The sequence below is a fragment of the Spinacia oleracea genome, chromosome 2, assembly GCF_020520425.1.
Source record: "Spinacia oleracea cultivar Varoflay chromosome 2, BTI_SOV_V1, whole genome shotgun sequence".
NCBI classification, from domain to species: Eukaryota; Viridiplantae; Streptophyta; class Magnoliopsida; order Caryophyllales; family Amaranthaceae; genus Spinacia; species Spinacia oleracea.
Window position 1 is genome coordinate 74,666,431 of NC_079488.1, and position 19,266 is coordinate 74,685,696.

The 19,266-nt window shown below is 40.3% G+C and overlaps 1 protein-coding gene across 1 annotated transcript; it reads left to right on the top strand.

Annotated features, from left to right (window-relative positions):
- Positions 1–6,911: 6,911 nt before the first annotated feature.
- Positions 6,912–17,432, top strand: LOC130467001 (uncharacterized). The gene is made up of 12 exons (XM_056835512.1): positions 6,912–7,292; positions 12,834–13,129; positions 13,228–13,443; positions 13,529–13,798; positions 13,911–14,303; positions 14,409–14,669; positions 14,762–15,087; positions 15,167–15,346; positions 15,439–15,543; positions 16,770–16,839; positions 16,949–17,047; positions 17,149–17,432. The coding sequence occupies exons 2-12, from the start codon at positions 12,845–12,847 to the stop codon at positions 17,245–17,247; spliced, it is 2,304 nt and encodes a 767-aa protein (XP_056691490.1). The 5' UTR covers positions 6,912–7,292; positions 12,834–12,844; the 3' UTR covers positions 17,248–17,432.
- The last annotated feature ends 1,834 nt before the right edge of the window (positions 17,433–19,266 follow it).

The following is a 19,266-nucleotide window of genomic DNA, read 5'->3' on the forward strand; positions in this document are numbered from 1 at the left end:
TGCCGAGTTCACGGGAGTTGAGTGACGAGCACTTCTTGTCATCATTTGGTTTGAGTCCGGCTTATCCCAAGGGTAGGCGCCGAGGGATCTTTGTCGTACTTCGCTTTCCTAACTTTTCCTTCTCCCTTGTGAATTTTGTTGATTGCTTGTTGGTTTGCAGATATTGCCCGGTTGAAGTTGGACGAGGAAATGGAGGGGAGGATTAGTGCTAGTGCTCTTCTTGCCGCACAGATAAGGAAGGACCTGGCCGCTGGATCGATGAAGGTTCCTGAACCTCCGAAGGTATGTTGATTTTTATTTTCCGATGAATAAGCATCATTCTTCGCTTTCATGCTAATTTTTCCCTGGACAGGATCCCAAAAAGCTGAAGAGGAAAAGGGCGCCTACTGATCTGGTTCCGACGGTCGCTCTGACCGGACATGCGCCGAAGAAGGTTTCCCGCGCTGTGTCGACGACTGCTGCTTCGGGGTCCAAAGGAACAAAAGCTGCCAAGAGAGTGGTTCCCACCCCTCTTAGGGTTTGTTCTGACGAGGAGGAGGGACATCATGCCCCCGTATCCGAGGATGGTCGTGATCAGTCTACTGAGTATCTCGCCGAGGAGGCTCCCCTGGATCGGGGGTCATTGATGTGTCTTTCGACCGATGATGGGAGTTCAAAGCCTTTTGCGGAGCTTCCTTCCAATCTGAAGAATCGGCGTATGAGCAGGGCGATGGGTGAGTTGTTTACTCCTGCCGACGATGCTCACTTGTCCTCCCTTGGGAAGTCTGAGATTGATGCCCTCCATGAGAGTTGGGCCGAGGTGAGTCCTTCGATATAGTTCCTTCTTTCTCTTGCTTGAATTTTATGATTTTCTTCCCTTCTAACTAGACATTGTTTCTCAGTTTTCCATCAGGATGACGGCTTACACCCGCCGATGCTACAGTGGGGATTCAGATGAGGTAGAGAGGTTGCGGGATGAGATCGGGAAACTTCAGGAGAAAGAGAAGATGTATCTCTCGGAGGTGAGTGAGCTAAAGAAGAAGCTTCATTGGACTGAGTCTGAGTTGGATCGTGCTAAGAGATGCCTTAAGAAGTAATGCCCAAGTAAAGGTATAAAGTTTCCCCTGCTAATGGCGAGACCAACTTGGGAATGGTCGAGAGATGCGCCTTCAGTTGTTGGAAAGCGGCCTCGGCTTCGGCATTCCAACTAAACCCCGCTCCTTTCAGTACTTTGAAGAAAGCCAGACTTTTATCGGCCGATCGGGACAAGAACCTGCCAAGGGCTGCTATGCATCCAGTGATTCTTTGGACTTCCTTGACTGACCGGGGGGATTTCATGTCGAGGAGCGCCTGTATTTTGTCAGGATTTGCTTCTATTCCCCTTTCATCCACAAGGAATCCGAGGCACTTCCCACCTTTGACACCAAATACGCATTTCTTTGGATTGAGCTTCATGCTGTGTAGGCGTAGGGTCTTGAGTGTTTCTTCGAGATCGGAGGGGTGCCCTTCAGGGAGTTTGCTCTTAACGATCATGTCGTCAACGTACACTTCGATGTTCCTCCCAATCTGTTCCCCAATGATTTTGTTAACTAGCCTCTGGTATGTTGCCCCTGCATTTTTTAGCCCGAAGGGCATCACTTTGTAGCAATATACTCCTTGGCTGGTGATGAAAGCAGTGTGGGCTTGGTCTTTTTCGGACATGGGAATCTGATGATACCCTGCATTGGCATCCATGAAGCTGAACAGGCCGTGTCCGGCCGTCGAGTCGACGAGCCTGTGAATTTTTGGCAGAGGGTAATCATCTTTTGGGCAAGCTTTATTTAGGTCTGTGAAGTCGACGCACATTCGCCAGGTTCCGTTCGGCTTCTTTACCAAGACCACATTAGAGAGCCACTCTGAGTATTGACACTCCCGGATGAACCCTACCTCCAACAACTTGCGGATTTCTTCAGCAGCAGCTTGGTTGCGTTCTTGGCCTTGATGCCGCAACTTCTGTTTGATTGGTCGATGACCTTCTTTGATGTTCAGTTCGTGCACCATAGTCCGTCGGTCGATGCCCGACATTTCCTTGACCGAGAAAGCAAACACATCCCTGTATTCTCGCAAGATATCAATGATCTTGCCTCGCAATTCTTCGCCTAGGTTCTTTCCAACCCGGACGGTATGGAGTGGATCTTTGTCAAGCACTATCTCCTCATCTTCCTCGGCTGGTCTAGGCCGGGCATAAAATTTTGGATCTTCGCCAAGGAATACACCTAGACCGTCAGCCGGAGACTCTTTTTCCTCCACACATCTCTTCTTCCGAGGGGGTTCTGTGTTCGGGATTGAGATTTTCTCATTCCTGAAGCTGTTGTTATAACATTGCCGAGCAGACCGCTGATCTCCATAGAGTTTTCCGACTACCCCGCTGTCCGTTTCATATTGGAGGAGGAGTTGGTAGGTTGAGATTGCAGCCTTGATTTTGTTTAGCAGAGGCCTCCCCATTATTATTTTGTAAGGCAAGGGCGTGTCGACGACCATGAAGTCTATGGGAAGGTTTATTCCTTTTCCTTTTTCTCCAATACGGACGGGGAGCTTGATCATGCCGACGGGGTATACAGATTGACCTCCGAATCCTACGAGAGGTTGGCTGATGTCGACGAGGTCACTTTTCTTGTAACGTAGTCTCTCGAGGCATTCAAGAGTTAGGATGTCAGCCGAGCTTCCACTATCAATCAATACTCTTTTAAATGTTCGGTTGGCTACCTTGATTTCGACAACCAGGGGATCATCATGCGGACCATGAATAACTCGGGAGGAGTCCTCTTGGAATGTTATTGTGGGACATTTGAGATTTGATGGAGGTGCTTCGACATCGAGGATCTGCTGGGTTAGTGCGTGTAAGTGTCTTTTTCTGGCGTTGCCGGTTAGGCCACCAGATGCGAGACCCCCTGCTATCACCCCAACATATCCCTCGGTGTGATCACTATGGACATCTGATCCCTTGTTATCTTCCTTCTTGTCAGAGGAGGAGCCCTTCAAAAATTTGTTCAACTTTCCCTCGTCGGCCAGTCTGTCCAAGGCCCTTTTCAATTCTCGACAGTCCTTGGTAGTGTGTCCGCACTCTTTGTGGAACTCACACCAGAGGCTCTTATCTCTTTTGGACGCGGGGGTCCTGATCGGGGTCGGACTTGGCAACAACGACTTTTCCTTGATGTCAAGGTATATCTCTCTCCTGTTACTGTTGTACCGAGGGTCATTTCCGTTATCAGTCTCTTTGGGTCTCTTTTCTTTTTCTCGTCCACCGACCTCTTTTTTCCTCTTAAGGTCAGCTTCGACCGACGGATTGCAGATTTCCGCGGACTGAATGTACCTTTGTGCCCGGACCATTGCTTGGGGCAGGGTTGATATTTGCTCGTCGGCCAAGACCCAACGAAATCGGCTTCCTGCCTTTAGCCCGGTCATGAGTGCGGTGAAGGCAACGGAATCTTGCAAGTTCGGTATGTTCAGGGATTCGTCATTGAATCTCTTAATGTATTCCTTGAGACTTTCGTTGGGTTGCTGTCGGACGGACATGAGATGCATACTGGTCTTCTTGTATACTTGTCCGGCAATGAACTGTGACTTAAATAGAGCTTCGAGCACTGAGAATCTTGTGATGACACCAGCCGATAGCCCTGAGAACCATGAGAGGGCCATCCCTTTGAGAGTGGCCGGGAAAAACCTGCACCATGCCGCTTCATCTCCTGTTTGGACAGTCATTCGGGCCTTGTAGGCATCCATATGGTCGTTCGGGTCAGAGGTGCCATCATATGGGTCGATGGAAGGCACCTTGACTTTGTTCGGGGTTGGTGCTTCAATGATCTGTCTGCTAAAAGGACTTAGGAAGCTGAGGTTGCCGAGCTGCACCTCGTCTCGAGGGGGAGTTGGCTCTCGCCTCCCAGTCAGAGGAGGTTCTCTCTCTGTTCGGGTGTGTCTATCAGCCCCTCTTCCAGATGTGATTGAGTTTTCTTCTTGATCTCGTTCTCGAGAGGACCCGTGCTGAGATCTTGGAGTTTCCACTGGGGTGAGGGAATGTCGAGGGTGATCAAGGGATCTTCTCGAACTCTCATGTTGAGAGCGAGCAGAAATCCCCTCGGCATCTCTCTGTCTCCCCTCGGTTCTTCGAGAGTTGATGATTTCGCGGGCGTCGAGCTCACCTCTCCTGAGTCTTCGTCGGACAATCACATTTCGAGCATCGCTTCGGCCATGCCTCTGGGGTGGCGGGGGGAGGCTTCTCGAAGCCCGAGGTTCCCCTGGGTGTCGAGAAAGGTTCAGCAGTGGTTCATGGTCTCTTTCGGACCGAGGAGGACCTCTCGTAGAGAATGTGCTTCTTGGTTGCCCCCTGGGTCGAGATGGGCCTTCATTGGCATCCCGGAGGTTCAACACGGCGGCCCTGAGGCTACGCTCTAGAGTGTCGTTGAACTGTTCAGCCAGTCTCCTTAAGTCTTCCTGTGTGACGGGCAAAGGTCCCTCGACTTCTCCGTGAGGTTGCGGGTCACTGGCATGGATCGACTCGAGCAAGTGATCGTGTCGAGAAGACAGCACTGGACCATGACGCGACCGATCGTCCACATGTCTGGAGGCCGAGGACCTTCCTTGAGAGGGTGACTGGGTAGGTGAGGGATGTCGAATGGGTGACGGTCGTCGAGCACGTCTGGTGTTCACCATGGCTTTTTGTTAAGCGATCCCCACAGACGGCGCCAAACTGTTTCTGCCTGAGAAACTGTGAATATAATAACTTGGGGGATTAACGTAACCGATGACGTATTTGACCGTGATTTCCGAGGAACCTTCGTATGATAATTAAAATTAGATAAGTTGTTGTTAAGTGAGAAGAACTAGAGAGAGAGTGACTGATTTGCTTTTTTAGGTAATGATTAGATAGATCTTATTAATGATTACAGCAGAGTATTTATATGATAATACGAGGGTAATTACGTAAATATGTCTACTACTAACTAAACAGCTGTCCTCCTTAGTTCCCAAGACTCAAGGGTATTTTCGTCTTATTATACCGAGTTGGGCTGACCACGCATATGGGCCCAAACAACAATATTACTATAATATTACAATTTAGGAGAAATCAATATACTAACAAATCTATCACTAAAATGCAACTCGTAAAATAGGAATAATATAACATAATATATTTCCTAAATAAATATCTAGTAATATACCAAAACTGAAACTGATTGCCATATTGGGTTTAATATTAACAATTCCTCCCCCTCAACCCAATATGGTTCCACAACCGATGTAAACGTCACCATTGAAACATCGTCGTCCATCTGACAATGCCTCCCTCGAACAAGAACATCTCCATCTAACACAAATAGATTTCTTTTGTTCTTCCAACCTTTGAGTATCACTGAACCCTTTTTAGTGACCTCCAAACTATTGTTGTTCACCATAACAGTATAACCCAAACCATCTAATATACCCCATGAAATTAGATTCCGTTCTAGCTTTGGTACGTACCTTATTTCAACTAACTTCTGAACACGACCATTGCAAAGTTTTACCGCAACCTCACAAATGCCGTCAACTTTTACCTTCTTACCATCCGGTAAAGTAACCATCTTTCCTTCACACTCTTCGTAGGATGAGAACCATTCCCTCCTAGCACATATGTGATGAGAACTTACCGAGTCAAGCACCTAACCGTCATTTGTTCCCTTATCTTTTTGAACCAAAAGAGCATCACCAGCATCATCATCATCTCCTTCCGCATATGAAACACGTCCTTTCTCGCGAGTTTTCTTCAACTCCTTCAATTCTTCTTTTTCTTTGGGATATATAGTTTGTATATGACCCAACTCTCCACAATAGAAACATTTAATATTAGGGTTATGTTTCTTACCAAATTTCTTTCTTTTGTGACGTGCATCTATCAGAATGCCCCCCCATCTGATGAGTCACATGTTCCTTGCTTCATTATTTTTTCGTTTTCTAGAAGAACAACAATAGTCTCTTCCAAAGCCAACTTCATTTTTCCCACCAACAAAGAAGTAATCACTGTATTATACTTATTTGGTAGAGACACAATTAGAAGAATAACTTTATCCTCATCCTTTAACTTTTCATCCAAATTATTCAATTGGTTGATCAAGCCATTGAAACGATTAAGATGATCTCTCAAATCTCCATCTTCTTCCATCTCGAGTCCGAATAAATCTTTCTTGAGAAATAAATTGTTGGCCAAAGACTTGGTTGGTATGTCTTTCTCAACTTCTCCCACAAATTTTTAGGGTTATCTTCCTCAAGAACATCATATTTAATTTCCGATGCAAGGGCCAACCGGATTGTCGATGCTGCACGTAACTTCATGTCTTACCACTTTGCCTTTTCTACTTCGGTAGGCTTTTTGTCTTCAAGGGTTCCATACAACCCTTGTTGGATTAAGAGATCTTTAACCGTGCTCTGCCATAAGGCAAAATTGTTCCTTCCATTGAACAATTGAATCTTGAACCTTCCACCAGCTTTGTCCATGACGAACCTTAGCTCTTGATACCACTTGTTAGGAATATTACGAGATAACAATCTAGACAAACCACACACAATATAAATAACGTGGTATACCCACGTCCCAACTTGTATTATTAATAAAAATCGTTACTAACACTAGTGGAAAAAGGCTTATATGCATCCCCGCATTTGCCACGCCATTCTGAACATGTGACGCAAATGACAAATTTTAGCATAAAATTTAGTCATTTGCGTCGCAGCTTTGTTAAACTGCGACGCAAATGACTCTAGGATGCCCCCCAGAGTCATTTGCGTCGCAGATTAGTAAAACTGCGACGCAATTAACTCAATCAAGTGCGTCGCAGATTTACTAATCTGCGACGCAAATGACTCTGGGGGGCATCCTAGAGTCATTTGCGTCGCAGTTTAACAAAGCTGCGACGCAAATGTGTTTTGATTTTTTTTTTTTCGAATTCGCGCTCAGCTTAATTGCTTAGGAACATTCTGACTTAGGTTAATATTGCTCGACAAACACTAGCTGCTTCCCTCCCAAACGAAACCAACACCAACACTAGCTGCTTTGTTCTCACCGGCGGCTTCACCCTGTTCACTGTCGTCGTTGCCTTCGCCGCCTTCCGTCGTTGCCGCGCCGTTCCTTTGCTGCTTCACTGCTTCACTGCTTCGCCACTTCACTACTTCACTGATTCCTGCCCTTCTTCCTTTTTAGAGTCGCCGCCCACGGCCAAGGAAGTCATCCACGGCACGGCAGCCGCCCACGCCGCCGCCCACTCAGCCGCCCTTGTTCATTGTCGTCTCTCCTCTCTTAGGTATTGAATTTTAGTTTTGATATTTATTGAATTTTAATTGTGCATTTTAATTTTAATTGTGGACATTATAATTGAATTTTAATTATGCATTATAATTGAATTTTAATGGTTGATATTATTTGTTGAATTTTAATTGGGTACATTTTAGGATTTAGGTTTTGTTGAATTTTAGTTGTAGGTTTTGTTGAATTTTAGTTGAATTTTAATTGGGTACATTTTAGGATTTAGGTTTTGTTGAATTTTAGTTGTTAGGTTTTGTTGAATTAAAAGTTATGAAATGAAGTTTTGGGTATGAAATGAATTTAGGTGATATATGAAATCATGTTTTGGGTTTGCTACAAAATTTTGGATTTATAATGATATGAATAGCCTAGTTTATATTCTAACCTTTGACAAAATTTGGTCTAGTGGTTGAAAATGGATCGGAGTTGGATGTATGGTAGTAAACGATTTTCTACAAGGTTCTTACAAGGGATTCAAGAGTTCATTAAGGTTGCCTTGAAACATCAATCAGAACATGAATCAAGTTTAATTCTGTGTCCTTGTTGTGATTGCAATAATTCAAGGGGGTATCGGGATATTGATGATATTGTTGATCACATAGTTCGTCGCGGTTTTAAGGGTAACTACACGACGTGGACATGGCATGGTGAGAGCATAGATCATGGGGCAAGTTCTAGTATGCCGAGCTCGAGTCAGCATAATCATTGTGATAATGGTGATGATAATGAAATTGAGGATGATATTGGTGTTGAAAGTGAGGAAGAAGAGGAGAAAGATAGGATAGATGATATGATGCATGATGTGGAAGACCATCATTTCGTTGAGCGTCCCCATATGTATGATAGTATAATCAAAGCTTCCGCAACACCATTATATCCTGGTTCTACACAAACTGTACTTGGTGCCGTCATCGAATATTTCAACTTAAAGGTGGAAAACGGTTGGACCAACAAGAGTTTTTCACAGTTTTTGGAGGCCACGTCTGGTAATCTTCCTGAAGGAAACAAACTTCCAAGGTCTAACTATGAGGCCCAGAAGCTTATGTGTCCTTTGGGTATGGATTATGAGAAGATACACGCGTGTCCAAATGATTGCGTGTTGTATCGAAAGCAGTATGCAAATCTGCATGAGTGTCCAAGATGCGGATTGTCCCGTTACAAGATCGTGGAGAATGATGCAACATCAACTAAGAAGAAACCTTCTCCGGCTAAGGTGCTTTGGTATCTTCCAATTATACCAAGATTTAAGCGCCTTTTCTCAGAAGAGAAAACTGCAAAACTCTTGAGGTGGCATGCCGAGGGGAGGAAGAAAGATGGGTTAATGAGGCATCCTGCTGATTCTCCACAATGGAGGAACATTGATCGAAAGTACAAGGTCTTTAGGGAAGAAGTTCGGAATCTCAGGCTTGGTCTTTGCACGGATGGAATGAACCCATTTGGGACACTTAGTACCCAATATAGCACTTGGCCGGTTCTTCTCACCATATACAATTTGCCTCCTTGGTTATGCATGAAGCGTAGATACATCATGTTGTCGCTCTTAATCTCTGGGCCTAAACAACCCGGAAATGACATAGATGTGTATCTAGAGCCACTCATTGAAGATTTGAAATTGTTGTGGGATGAAGGGGTGTTGATGTTTGATGCATACACCAAAACCAATTTCACTTTACGTGCCATGATTTTTTGTACGATAAATGATTTCCCGGCTTATGGAAATTTGTCAGGGTATTCTGTAAAGGGAAAGAAGGCATGTCCAGGTTGTCATGATGATTTGGTCTCGAGGCGCCTAAAATTTTGTGGGAAAGATGTGTACATGGATTACCGGATGTATCTTCCTGAAGATCATCCATTTCGAAAAGAGAAGGAAGCTTTTAATGGAGAATTGGAGATGAGAGAAGCTCCTGCCCCCTTATGTGCGTGTGAGGTTTATGAACGGGTTAAAGACATTGAGACAGAGTTTGGTAAGCCTTATAAAGGTCAGCCAAGTGGTGGTTACAAGAAGAGGTCTATCTTTTGGGATCTCCCATATTGGAGAGATTTGGAAGTTAGGCATTGTTTGGATGTAATGCATATTGAGAAAAATGTTTGTGATGCCATTGTTGGGACATTGTTGAATATGCAAGGGAAAACGAAGGATGGGCCTAAAGTTAGACAAGATATGGCTGCTATGGGTCGCTCCGAGTTGGCACCTCAAGAAAGGGGAAAACGCTGGTACCTTCCCCCAGCTTGTTTCACCTTGTCTAAAAAGGAGAAAGTTAGCTTTTGTGAGTCTTTGCATGGCTTAAAGGTCCCTGCCGGTTACTCTTCAAATTTTCGTAGACTTGTGTCCATGTCTGACTTGAAATTAGTTGGAATGAAATCTCATGATTGTCACGTGTTGATGCAACAATTGCTGCCGGTTGCAATTCGAGGGATATTGCCGCCACAAGTGAGGTATACCATTACAAGATTGTGTTTCTTTTTCAACACAATTTGTAGCAAGGTGATCAATCCAACAATACTGGATGATTTGCAGGCTGATGTACTTGAGACCATGTGTCGGTTTGAAAAGTATTTTCCGCCATCATTCTTTGACATGATGCCTCATTTGATTATTCATCTTGTTCGTGAAATTAAGCTTTGTGGGCCAGTTTGTATGAGGTACATGTATCCCTTTGAACGGGAAATGGGTACCTTGAAAAATAGAGTGATGAATCCGGCCAAACCTGAAGCTAGTATTGTCCAACGAACCGTCGCGGAGGAAGTTGCTGCATGGGTTTCTCAATATATGGCACGTTTGAAAGAAGTCGGAGTACCAAAGTCTAGACATGATGGGAGACTTGGGGGTCAAGGTACAATTGGCAAGAAAAGGATATCAATCAGTTCTGAAATGATGTGTAAGGTTGAGCTGTTTGTGGTGCAAAGTCTTAGTGAAGTCCATCCATACGTGGCTGAGCACATGAACTTTCTTAGAGAGCAATATCCTTCAAAAAATGGTCCTCAACTGATAAAAGAGCATAATCGTTCATTCCTTACATGGTTCAAGCGTCGAGTGATGGATCAATTTTCCGACACGCCTAATGAGGTATCTGACATGGTGAGATGGTTGGCATATGGTCCTAAATGTCAAGTCATATCTTATGAGGGGTACGACATCAATGGCTATTCTTTTTACACGAAGCGACAAGATGACAAAACGACGATGCAAAATAGTGGTGTTACGGCAATATGTTTGTCTTCAGAGTATGCTAGTGTAAAAGATAGAACACTTGTAGATAAGACGAACTCTTACTATGGAGTCATTGAAGAAATATTAGAGTTGGAATATAAGTATTTTAAGATTCCTCTATTCCGGTGCAAGTGGGTTGATATTAGTCGCGGTGTCAAAAAGGATGAACATGGGTACCTGACACTTGTAAACTTTAGTCGAGTTGGGCATCTTGCAGATCCTTTCATATTAGCATCACAGGCAAAACAAATCTTTTACATGGTTGACCCTGCCGATCGTAGTTGGTCAGTTGTTCTGGAAGGCAAAAGAAGAATACTTGGCGTTGAGGATGTAGATGATGAAGAAGAGTATGATGAGTAGTTTAATGAGATTCCACCTTCCTCCTGGCATATCCCTCAAATGATTGACGATGTTGACATGAGTTATACACGCCGAGATCATGATGAAGGATTTTATGTTGAAAAAGAGAAATAGTGAGATAGGTACTATTTTGGCAACTATTTTTTCACCAAGTTAATTTGTAGATTAGTTAAAAGTTGGGTTCGAAAATGTCATTTTTGCCTAAATATGTACTATAACGACCCAATTACCCTTAAATGTGGAATAATAGATTAGTACGAGGCTTAGAAAGTTATAACTATGCATATGAGACATGTAATAAGTTTGAAAACATTCCTTAGGTTCTTTGGTTCAAAGTTGGGTTCGAAAATGTCATTTTTGCCTAAATATGTATTATAACGACCCAATTACCCTTAAATGTGGAATAATAGATTATTACGAGGCTTAGAAAGTTATAACTATGCATATGAGACATGTAATAAGTTTGAAAACATTCCTTAGGTTCTTTGGTTCAAAGTTGGGTTCGAAAATGTCATTTTTGCCTAAATATGTATTATAACGACCCAATTACCCTTAAATGTGGAATAATAGATTATTACGAGGCTTAGAAAGTTATAACTATGCATATGAGACATGTAATAAGTTTGAAAACATTCCTTAGGTTCTTTGGTTCAAAGTTGGGTTCGAAAATGTCATTTTTGCCTAAATATGTATTATAACGACCCAATTACCCTTAAATGTGGAATAATAGATTAGTACGAGGCTTAGAAAGTTATAAATATGCATATGAGACATGTAATAAGTTTGAAAACATTCCTTAGGTTCTTTGGTTCAAAGTTGGGTTCGAAAATGTCATTTTTGCCTAAATATGTACTATAACGACCCAATTACCCTTAAATGTGGAATAATAGATTATTACGAGGCTTAGAAAGTTATAACTATGCATATGAGACATGTAATAAGTTTGAAAACATTCCTTAGGTTCTTTGGTTCAAAGTTGGGTCCGAAAACGTCATTTTTGCCTAAATATGTACTATAACGACCCAATTACCCTTAAATGTGGAATAATAGATTATTACGAGGCTTAGAAAGTTATAACTATGCATATGAGACATGTAATAAGTTTGAAAACATTCCTTAGGTTCTTTGGTTCAAAGTTGGGTTCGAAAATGTCATTTTTGCCTAAATATGTACTATAACGACCCAATTACCCTTAAATGTGGAATAATAGATTAGTACGAGGCTTTAGGATAGTGGTGGTTGTTCAAAGGATGATGGATGGTTACACCTGATACTTCTTTATTCAGGGAATTTCCATACTCCTTGAATTCTTATGCAACTGGTCTCTATATTATGCTCATGGAGCTGGATATTATGTCATCCATGTTTGCACTCCCAAACTACCTCCCAACCCGGAAAAAAAACATCTTATTTGGATTTAAGTGTCTGCTAAGTTCCTGTGTACCATCTAATTGCTGGTTGTTAGTATCTGAAGGTTATTTCAGGAGCTTGGTTGTGCTTTCTTTGTTGCTTAATCTTTAAAGAACAGTCTGTTTTTGGGTGGGTTTGTGGACCAAAATTTTGCATATTCAAATTCATTCCCCAGCATTTGTACAGAACTGATCAGAACTGACCAGTTCTATGCACTGATCTGCACAGCTCAGATCAGAACTGTGCAGATCAGTGCACAGAACTGGTCAGAACTGATCAGTTCTGTGCACTGATCTGCATTAGTTCTGATCTGAGCTGTGCAGATCAGTGCACAGAACTGGTCAGCTCTGATCAGTTCTGTGCACTGATCTGCACAGTTCTGATCTGAGCTGTGCAGATCAGTGCATAGAACTGGTCAGTTCTGATCAGTTCTGTGCACTGATCTGCACAGTTCTGATCTGAGCTGTGCAGATCAGTGCACAGAACTGATCAGTTCTTTATTTTTATTTTAAAATCCTGCTTTTGAAGGTATGTAATTTTGATGATTTTCCAATGCAGTAGCGTCAGGCATGGATGAAGATCAACACGCAAATTCAGGTCCTTCTAACAAATCACCAAATCAAGTGCCCCAAAAGCAAAAAAAGAAGCCAAGAGGCCCTACAAAAGGAATAAAATCCATGCCCGGGGTTCCAAGAAAAATTGAATGGGATCACTTGGACCGACCCACAGGGAAATGGGCAACGGATTACAAGAATCACATTGGCGAGATAAGTCGCGCAAATGTTTCAATATTGATCAGAACCTGGGAAGATGTTTCACAAGGAATAAAAGACACTTTGTGGGAAGACGTCAAGGTAACCGGTTTTATTTTGGAAATTCAGTTGTACATATCTACGTGTCTTTTTCAAGTGCTAAAAGACTTTCTTGTTCCTTTTCTTTTTCTTTCATTTAGAGAGAATTTCATATCACAGATGAAACTAAGAAAGAAGTTGTCTTAAAGAGTTGTGATAAGCGTTGGAGGGAATTCAAATCAAGATTGACGACTGGTTGGATTCGGGGTACAAGGAAAAGGCCAAAAGATGAAAAGATGCCATATGATTTGTATAGTTATATAACTAAGGATATATGGAAGGAATTTGTGAAGATACGTACCTCCGAAGAAGCTGAGGTATAAAAATTATTCTTATTTAAAGTCTTGTTATAATCTAAGTTTTATTTTGTTGTAATAATTTCTTTTACCCCCCTAAAATTAGGAAATAAGTGAGAAAGCAAGACAAAGTCAATCTTTCAACATATATCCTCATCATATGGGACAGAAATCATATGCTGAAATGACAAGTGAATGGCAGAGAAAAGGGTACATTCCCTCAGTTTCTTCGTCATCTGAAGGTTCCTCTGCGTCTACAATTTCTTCAAGTTTGCCGAGTAGGACATGTTTATGGCTTCTTGCAAGATCGAAACCAGATGAGAAAGGAAATCCTTACTTGCCGGATGAGGGCACACAAAAGGTCAAAGAAAATATTGTAAGTTCATTTAACAATTTTGCGTAATGTTGTGATTCCTCTAATTTCATATATGTTCTTAAATATGAAACCAAGTGTTGAACTTTTCTCAAAACCATTTGATTTCATGTAGGATGAATGGAAAAGGAAACAAGATGAAGGGGAATTTGTTCCCAAAAGTGCACGAGATGATGTCTTATCTCGTGCACTTGGTAAGACTAAAGAAGGGAGACCACTAACATTTGGTGGTGGAGTAGGCATCAAAGCTGTGTGGGGGACCGGAGAGCGGCGTAGCTTTCGACGGTATGGAGATGCGGAGATGGAGGAAATGGAAGCAAGAGTGACCAAAAGGGTCAAAGATGAGACAATACAAGAGATGAACTCCAAGATGGATGCCATGGTCATGGAGAAATTTATCACATTTGCTAAAGAACTTGGTGTCCAAATACCAAGCCATATGAGGATAGACGCAAATGTTCATAGTAGTTGTCGTTCCGGGGGTTTAGATCCATTTGCCGACATTACGGTATGATAATTTGTGTTTTTCAAGTACTTTGTTTCTAGTTAATTCTATTGAACTTTTCTAACATGTTACATTGTATTTGCGTTATTGTTCAAAATAAATAATAAGGAACCTGTCCCGTGCCATCTATACCTGAACATAGGCTCGGAGAAAGTCTTTGTTGCCTATGGTACCATATGTCCAGAGTTGCTCCTTGATCACCACAACGACGTCACGTCCGATAACGTGAAAGTGAGCGTTGATGATTTTGAGCCCGCGTACAAAGAAGCTCCCGTCCCCGTGCCTTCTCAATATATTAAGAAACTTGCTCAAGCTCATGGTACCTTCACTCAGTGGCCAAAACATTTGGTGTCGCTTACGAATGAGGAGGTAACTAACATATGCATGATAATTTGAAGTAGAACTATTATACCATGTATGCTCACTAATATGTATATCGTTATTTGAAAATCATACCTCAGGTAAACAAGCCTACAAGTAAAGAGCCTAAAGGGAAAGGGAACAAAGGGAAAGAGATAGTGGTTGGGGGAAGTGGAACAAAAGCGTCCAACACTAAATCAAAAACCTATTTCCTTGAAAATTATAAAGTGCAAAATTTGAGTGGTAAGTGCAATGTGATGAAAACTATGATGTTGGGATTAAAAGAAGGGGAGCACGTTAAGGTACATTGCACTAAAAGGACATTCAATATGGAAAAGGACTTTGAAATTAGTGTCACCGTTGAAGACACCGATCAACTTCTCTCGGGAGCATGGCTCAATATATCAATAATACAAGTTTTTGCTACGTGAGTTACCTAAATTCATATTTTGCCCCTAAATTTGATTTTTATGATTGTCTTAACGTTCTTACACTCTATATTATAGGGCTTTGAGTGAGTTGTGTTTTCACGATGATTGTCACCCCAATAGTATTGGATTCATGTGCCCGGAGATGATCTCGGCCACCATGTTAAAGTCCGATGCAGATCGAATTCTATTGTACATGACGAGGTCCATGAGTGCACTTAGTTCTAAGACATTCATCTTATGTCCATACTACGAAAAGTATGAAAATTACTTTGAACTTCGTTTTTAATTGATTGTTATAAATTTAACTTTTTTTTTTCTAACTACATACGTTTATTGTTTGTATGTAGGAGTCACTGGATGCTTTTAGTTCTTTGCTTGTCTAAACGTGAGGTCTACATATTTGATTCTCAACAGAAGAAGAGAAATTTGATGATTAAGGAGCCACTAAACAAGTAAGTAAAGTATGCATATGAAAATGCCATTTTTGCCAAAATTTTTGCCTTAGGTTCTTTAGTTCAAAGTTGGGTTCGAAAACATCATTTTTGCCTAAAAATGACCTAGGACGACCCAATTAGCCTTAAATGTGAAATAATAGATTGTAAAGGGACTTAGAAAGTTATAACTATGCATATGAGACGTGTAATAAGTTTGAAAACATTCCTTAGGTTCTTTGGTTCAAAGTTGGGTTCGAAAACATCATTTTTGCCTAAAAATGACCTAGGACGACCCAATTAGCCTTAAATGTGAAATAATAGATTGTAAAGGGCCTTACAAAGTTATAAATATTCATATGAGACGTGTAATAAGTTTGAAAACATTCCTTAGGTTCTTTGGTTCAAAGTTGGGTTCGAAAACATCATTTTTGCCTAAAAATGACCTAGGACGACCCAAATAGCCTTAAATGTGAAATAATAGATTGTAAAGGGCCTTACAAAGTTATAACTATGCATATGAGACGTGTAATAAGTTTGAAAACATTCCTTAGGTTCTTTGGTTCAAAGTTGGGTTCGAAAACATCATTTTTGCCTAAAAATGACCTAGGACGACCCAATTAGCCTTAAATGTGAAATAATAGATTGTAAAGGGACTTAGAAAGTTATAACTATGCATATGAGACGTGTAATAAGTTTGAAAACATTCCTTAGGTTCTTTGGTTCAAAGTTGGGTTCGAAAACATCATTTTTGCCTAAAAATGACCTAGGACGACCCAAATAGCCTTAAATGTGAAATAATAGATTGTAAAGGGACTTAGGAAGTTATAACTATGCATATGAGACGTGTAATAAGTTTGAAAATATTCCTTAGGTTCTTTGGTTCAAAGTTGGGTTCGAAAACATCATTTTTGCCTAAAAATGACCTAGGACGACCCAATTAGCCTTAAATGTGAAATAATAGATTGTAAAGGGACTTAGGAAGTTATAACTATGCATATGAGACGTGTAATAAGTTTGAAAACATTCCTTAGGTTCTTTGGTTCAAAGTTGGGTTCGAAAACATCATTTTTGCCTAAAAATGACCTAGAACGTACGACCCAATTAGCCTTAAATGTGACTACTACGTATATAATTGCATTTACATGTGTAAACAAAGTATATAATTGCACTTACATGTAAAATATTCTTTGCATTTACATGTGTAAACAAAGTATATATAATTGCATATTTTATCGAATGTGTAGTGCTTTTCGGAGTTACAAGAGACTAGGTGGACAATCTAAGGGAACTAAATTAACATGGATTCCAGCACAGGTATATATATATAATTAGTTTATTATTTACCTAAGAAATAAGTTTTTCAAAATTATAACATACAATGTGATAGAAATTTTACTTGTGTTATTTATTTTAATGCATTTAGTGTGCTCAACAACCGGGATCACTAGATTGTGGCTACTACGTCATGCGTTTTATGTACGACATAATAATGAATCATGGTAATAGTCAAGATCTTACTAAGGTATGTTCTCATAAACTACGTACTTTATATAATAAATTGAAGTACACAAAACTATTATATTGATCAATCGTTGATAAATTGAATTATTTACACTTTTTTAGGATTTTTCAAGAACATTGCCTTATTCAGCGGAGGAGATTAATGAGGTGAAAGATTTTTGGGCAGATTACTTCATGAACAATGTCGAATTTTTAGCTTAATTTGTAATATGAACTTGATCTCTAGCTAGCTACGTACCTTTGTTGTAATAATTTTATGTTTGTTGTAACATGTTGGTTGATCGATCTATGACGAATTTAATTGCCTTTTATTGGGAACGTTAATTACGTTGTAAACTTTTGTGACAGGTATTAATTATAAATGTATTCCCGGTATTGGGAATGAACCGTCTAATTTCAAAGACGATCATGTCGGAATTTCCAACTAAAATATTAAAAAACGAATATTTTTTTTAAAAAAAATAAGTCATTTGCAACGCACGTTAGCTCAATGTGCGAGGCAAATGACTTAATTTTTTGGCGCTAAAATTGTCATTTGCGTCGCACATTAAGCTATTGTGCGTGGCAAATGACTTTTTTTTTTTGCGCCTAAAAGTCATTTGCGTCGCACATTTATCTAATGTGCGTTGCAAATAACTTTTCAACATGGTGCCTGAAAAGTCATTTGCAACGCACATTAGCTAAATGTGCGACGCAAATGAACCTTATTTGCGTCGCACATTTAGCTAATGTGCGTTGCAAATGACTTTTCAGGCATCATGTTGAAAAGTTATTTGCGTCGCACGTTTGCTAATTGTGCGACGCAAATAAGGTTATTTGCGTCGCACAAATGTGCGACGCAAATGACTTTTAGTCATTTGCGTCGAGAGCTTTTGCCACGCACGATGTGCGACGCAAATATGCTTAAAAGTGCGATGCAAATGACCCTTTTTCCACTAGTGTAACAATACAATCAATCAACCTCACAAGTATTTCTCTCAAACTATGCTCAAGCTCAACATCTCAAGCATGTCAATCATAATGGTATCTAAATATGATTTATATACCCCAACTTCCTAATCCTAGTCTTAATATTAGGAAACACAATATTACTAGAATATTACAATTTAGGAGAAAACAATATACTAACAAACACTAAAATACAACTCATAAAATAGGAATACAATAACATAATATATCTCCTAAATAAATATCTAATAATATACCAAAACTGAAACTGATTGCCATATTGAATTTAATATTAACATCATCTTAGAGGGATATGTATGCATTTCAAATATTAACAGGTATTGTGTAGGTGTGTCGTGTTGCAAGTAGGGATGGTAATCACATCCGAATCCGAACCAAGTCCGACCCGATTCGAAGGAAAAAATCCGATCCGAATCCGAGAAAAAAAGTCTAAATCCGAATCTGATTAAAACATCCGAATTCGAATGGACATGGATCGGATATGGAGCCTGCAGAGAATCCGACCCGAGTCCGAATCCGAGTCCAAATCCGACTCGAAATTATATCAAGGTGTATTATTTTTCGTACATAACTTTTTTTAAAAGGAATTTCCCAATTTAATTTAATATATTTAATTAAAGCGCATACATTTGTAATTTATTAATTTATTAGAAACTCATTAGATTTTGGTAAATGAAAAATATGATTTCTAATTTATTTTAAAATTAAGAAATACAAGTTCTGTGTAAGTAAAGTTAACGCATGATTCGGATTTGGATATGGATATGAATATGGATTCGGATTCGAATTTGGATATTATATTGATGCAATTTTGGAGTCTGAATTTTAAATGGATTTGGATATGGATATGGATGCAATTTTGGAGTCCGGATTTTAAATGGATATGGATATGGATGCAATTTTAGTGTCCGAATTTTAAATGGATCGGATTTGGAGTTTACTACATCCGACCCGAATCCAATCCATTGCCACCCCTAGTTGCAAGTTGCGCGTTTGGCCATCCCCGGTTAAAAGGCTTGGGCTAAAGGAGCACTTCTAGATACTCCCAAATAAGATACTACTAGAATTAAGCCCGTGCGATGCACGGATCAATACATTAAAATTAAGTATTACTATATAGAATATAGTAGTTGATTCCTAATAAAATTTATCTATTATTATCTTTTACTAAGTTTTTTTTTATTTATTTATTTAGACTCCTAGCAAAATTTATCTCTTATTGTCTTTTACCAGTATTTGACTCCTATTATA

Excerpts from the sequence above, each read along its gene's own strand:
- LOC130467001 (XM_056835512.1), top strand. The coding sequence starts at position 12,845 with ATGGATGAAGATCAACACGCAAATTCAGGTCCTTCTAACAAATCACCA. Across the intron at positions 13,130-13,227 it reads CTTTGTGGGAAGACGTCAAG|AGAGAATTTCATATCACAGA; the intron begins GTAACCGGTTTT and ends TCTTTCATTTAG. Across the intron at positions 13,799-13,910 it reads AAAAGGTCAAAGAAAATATT|GATGAATGGAAAAGGAAACA; the intron begins GTAAGTTCATTT and ends GATTTCATGTAG.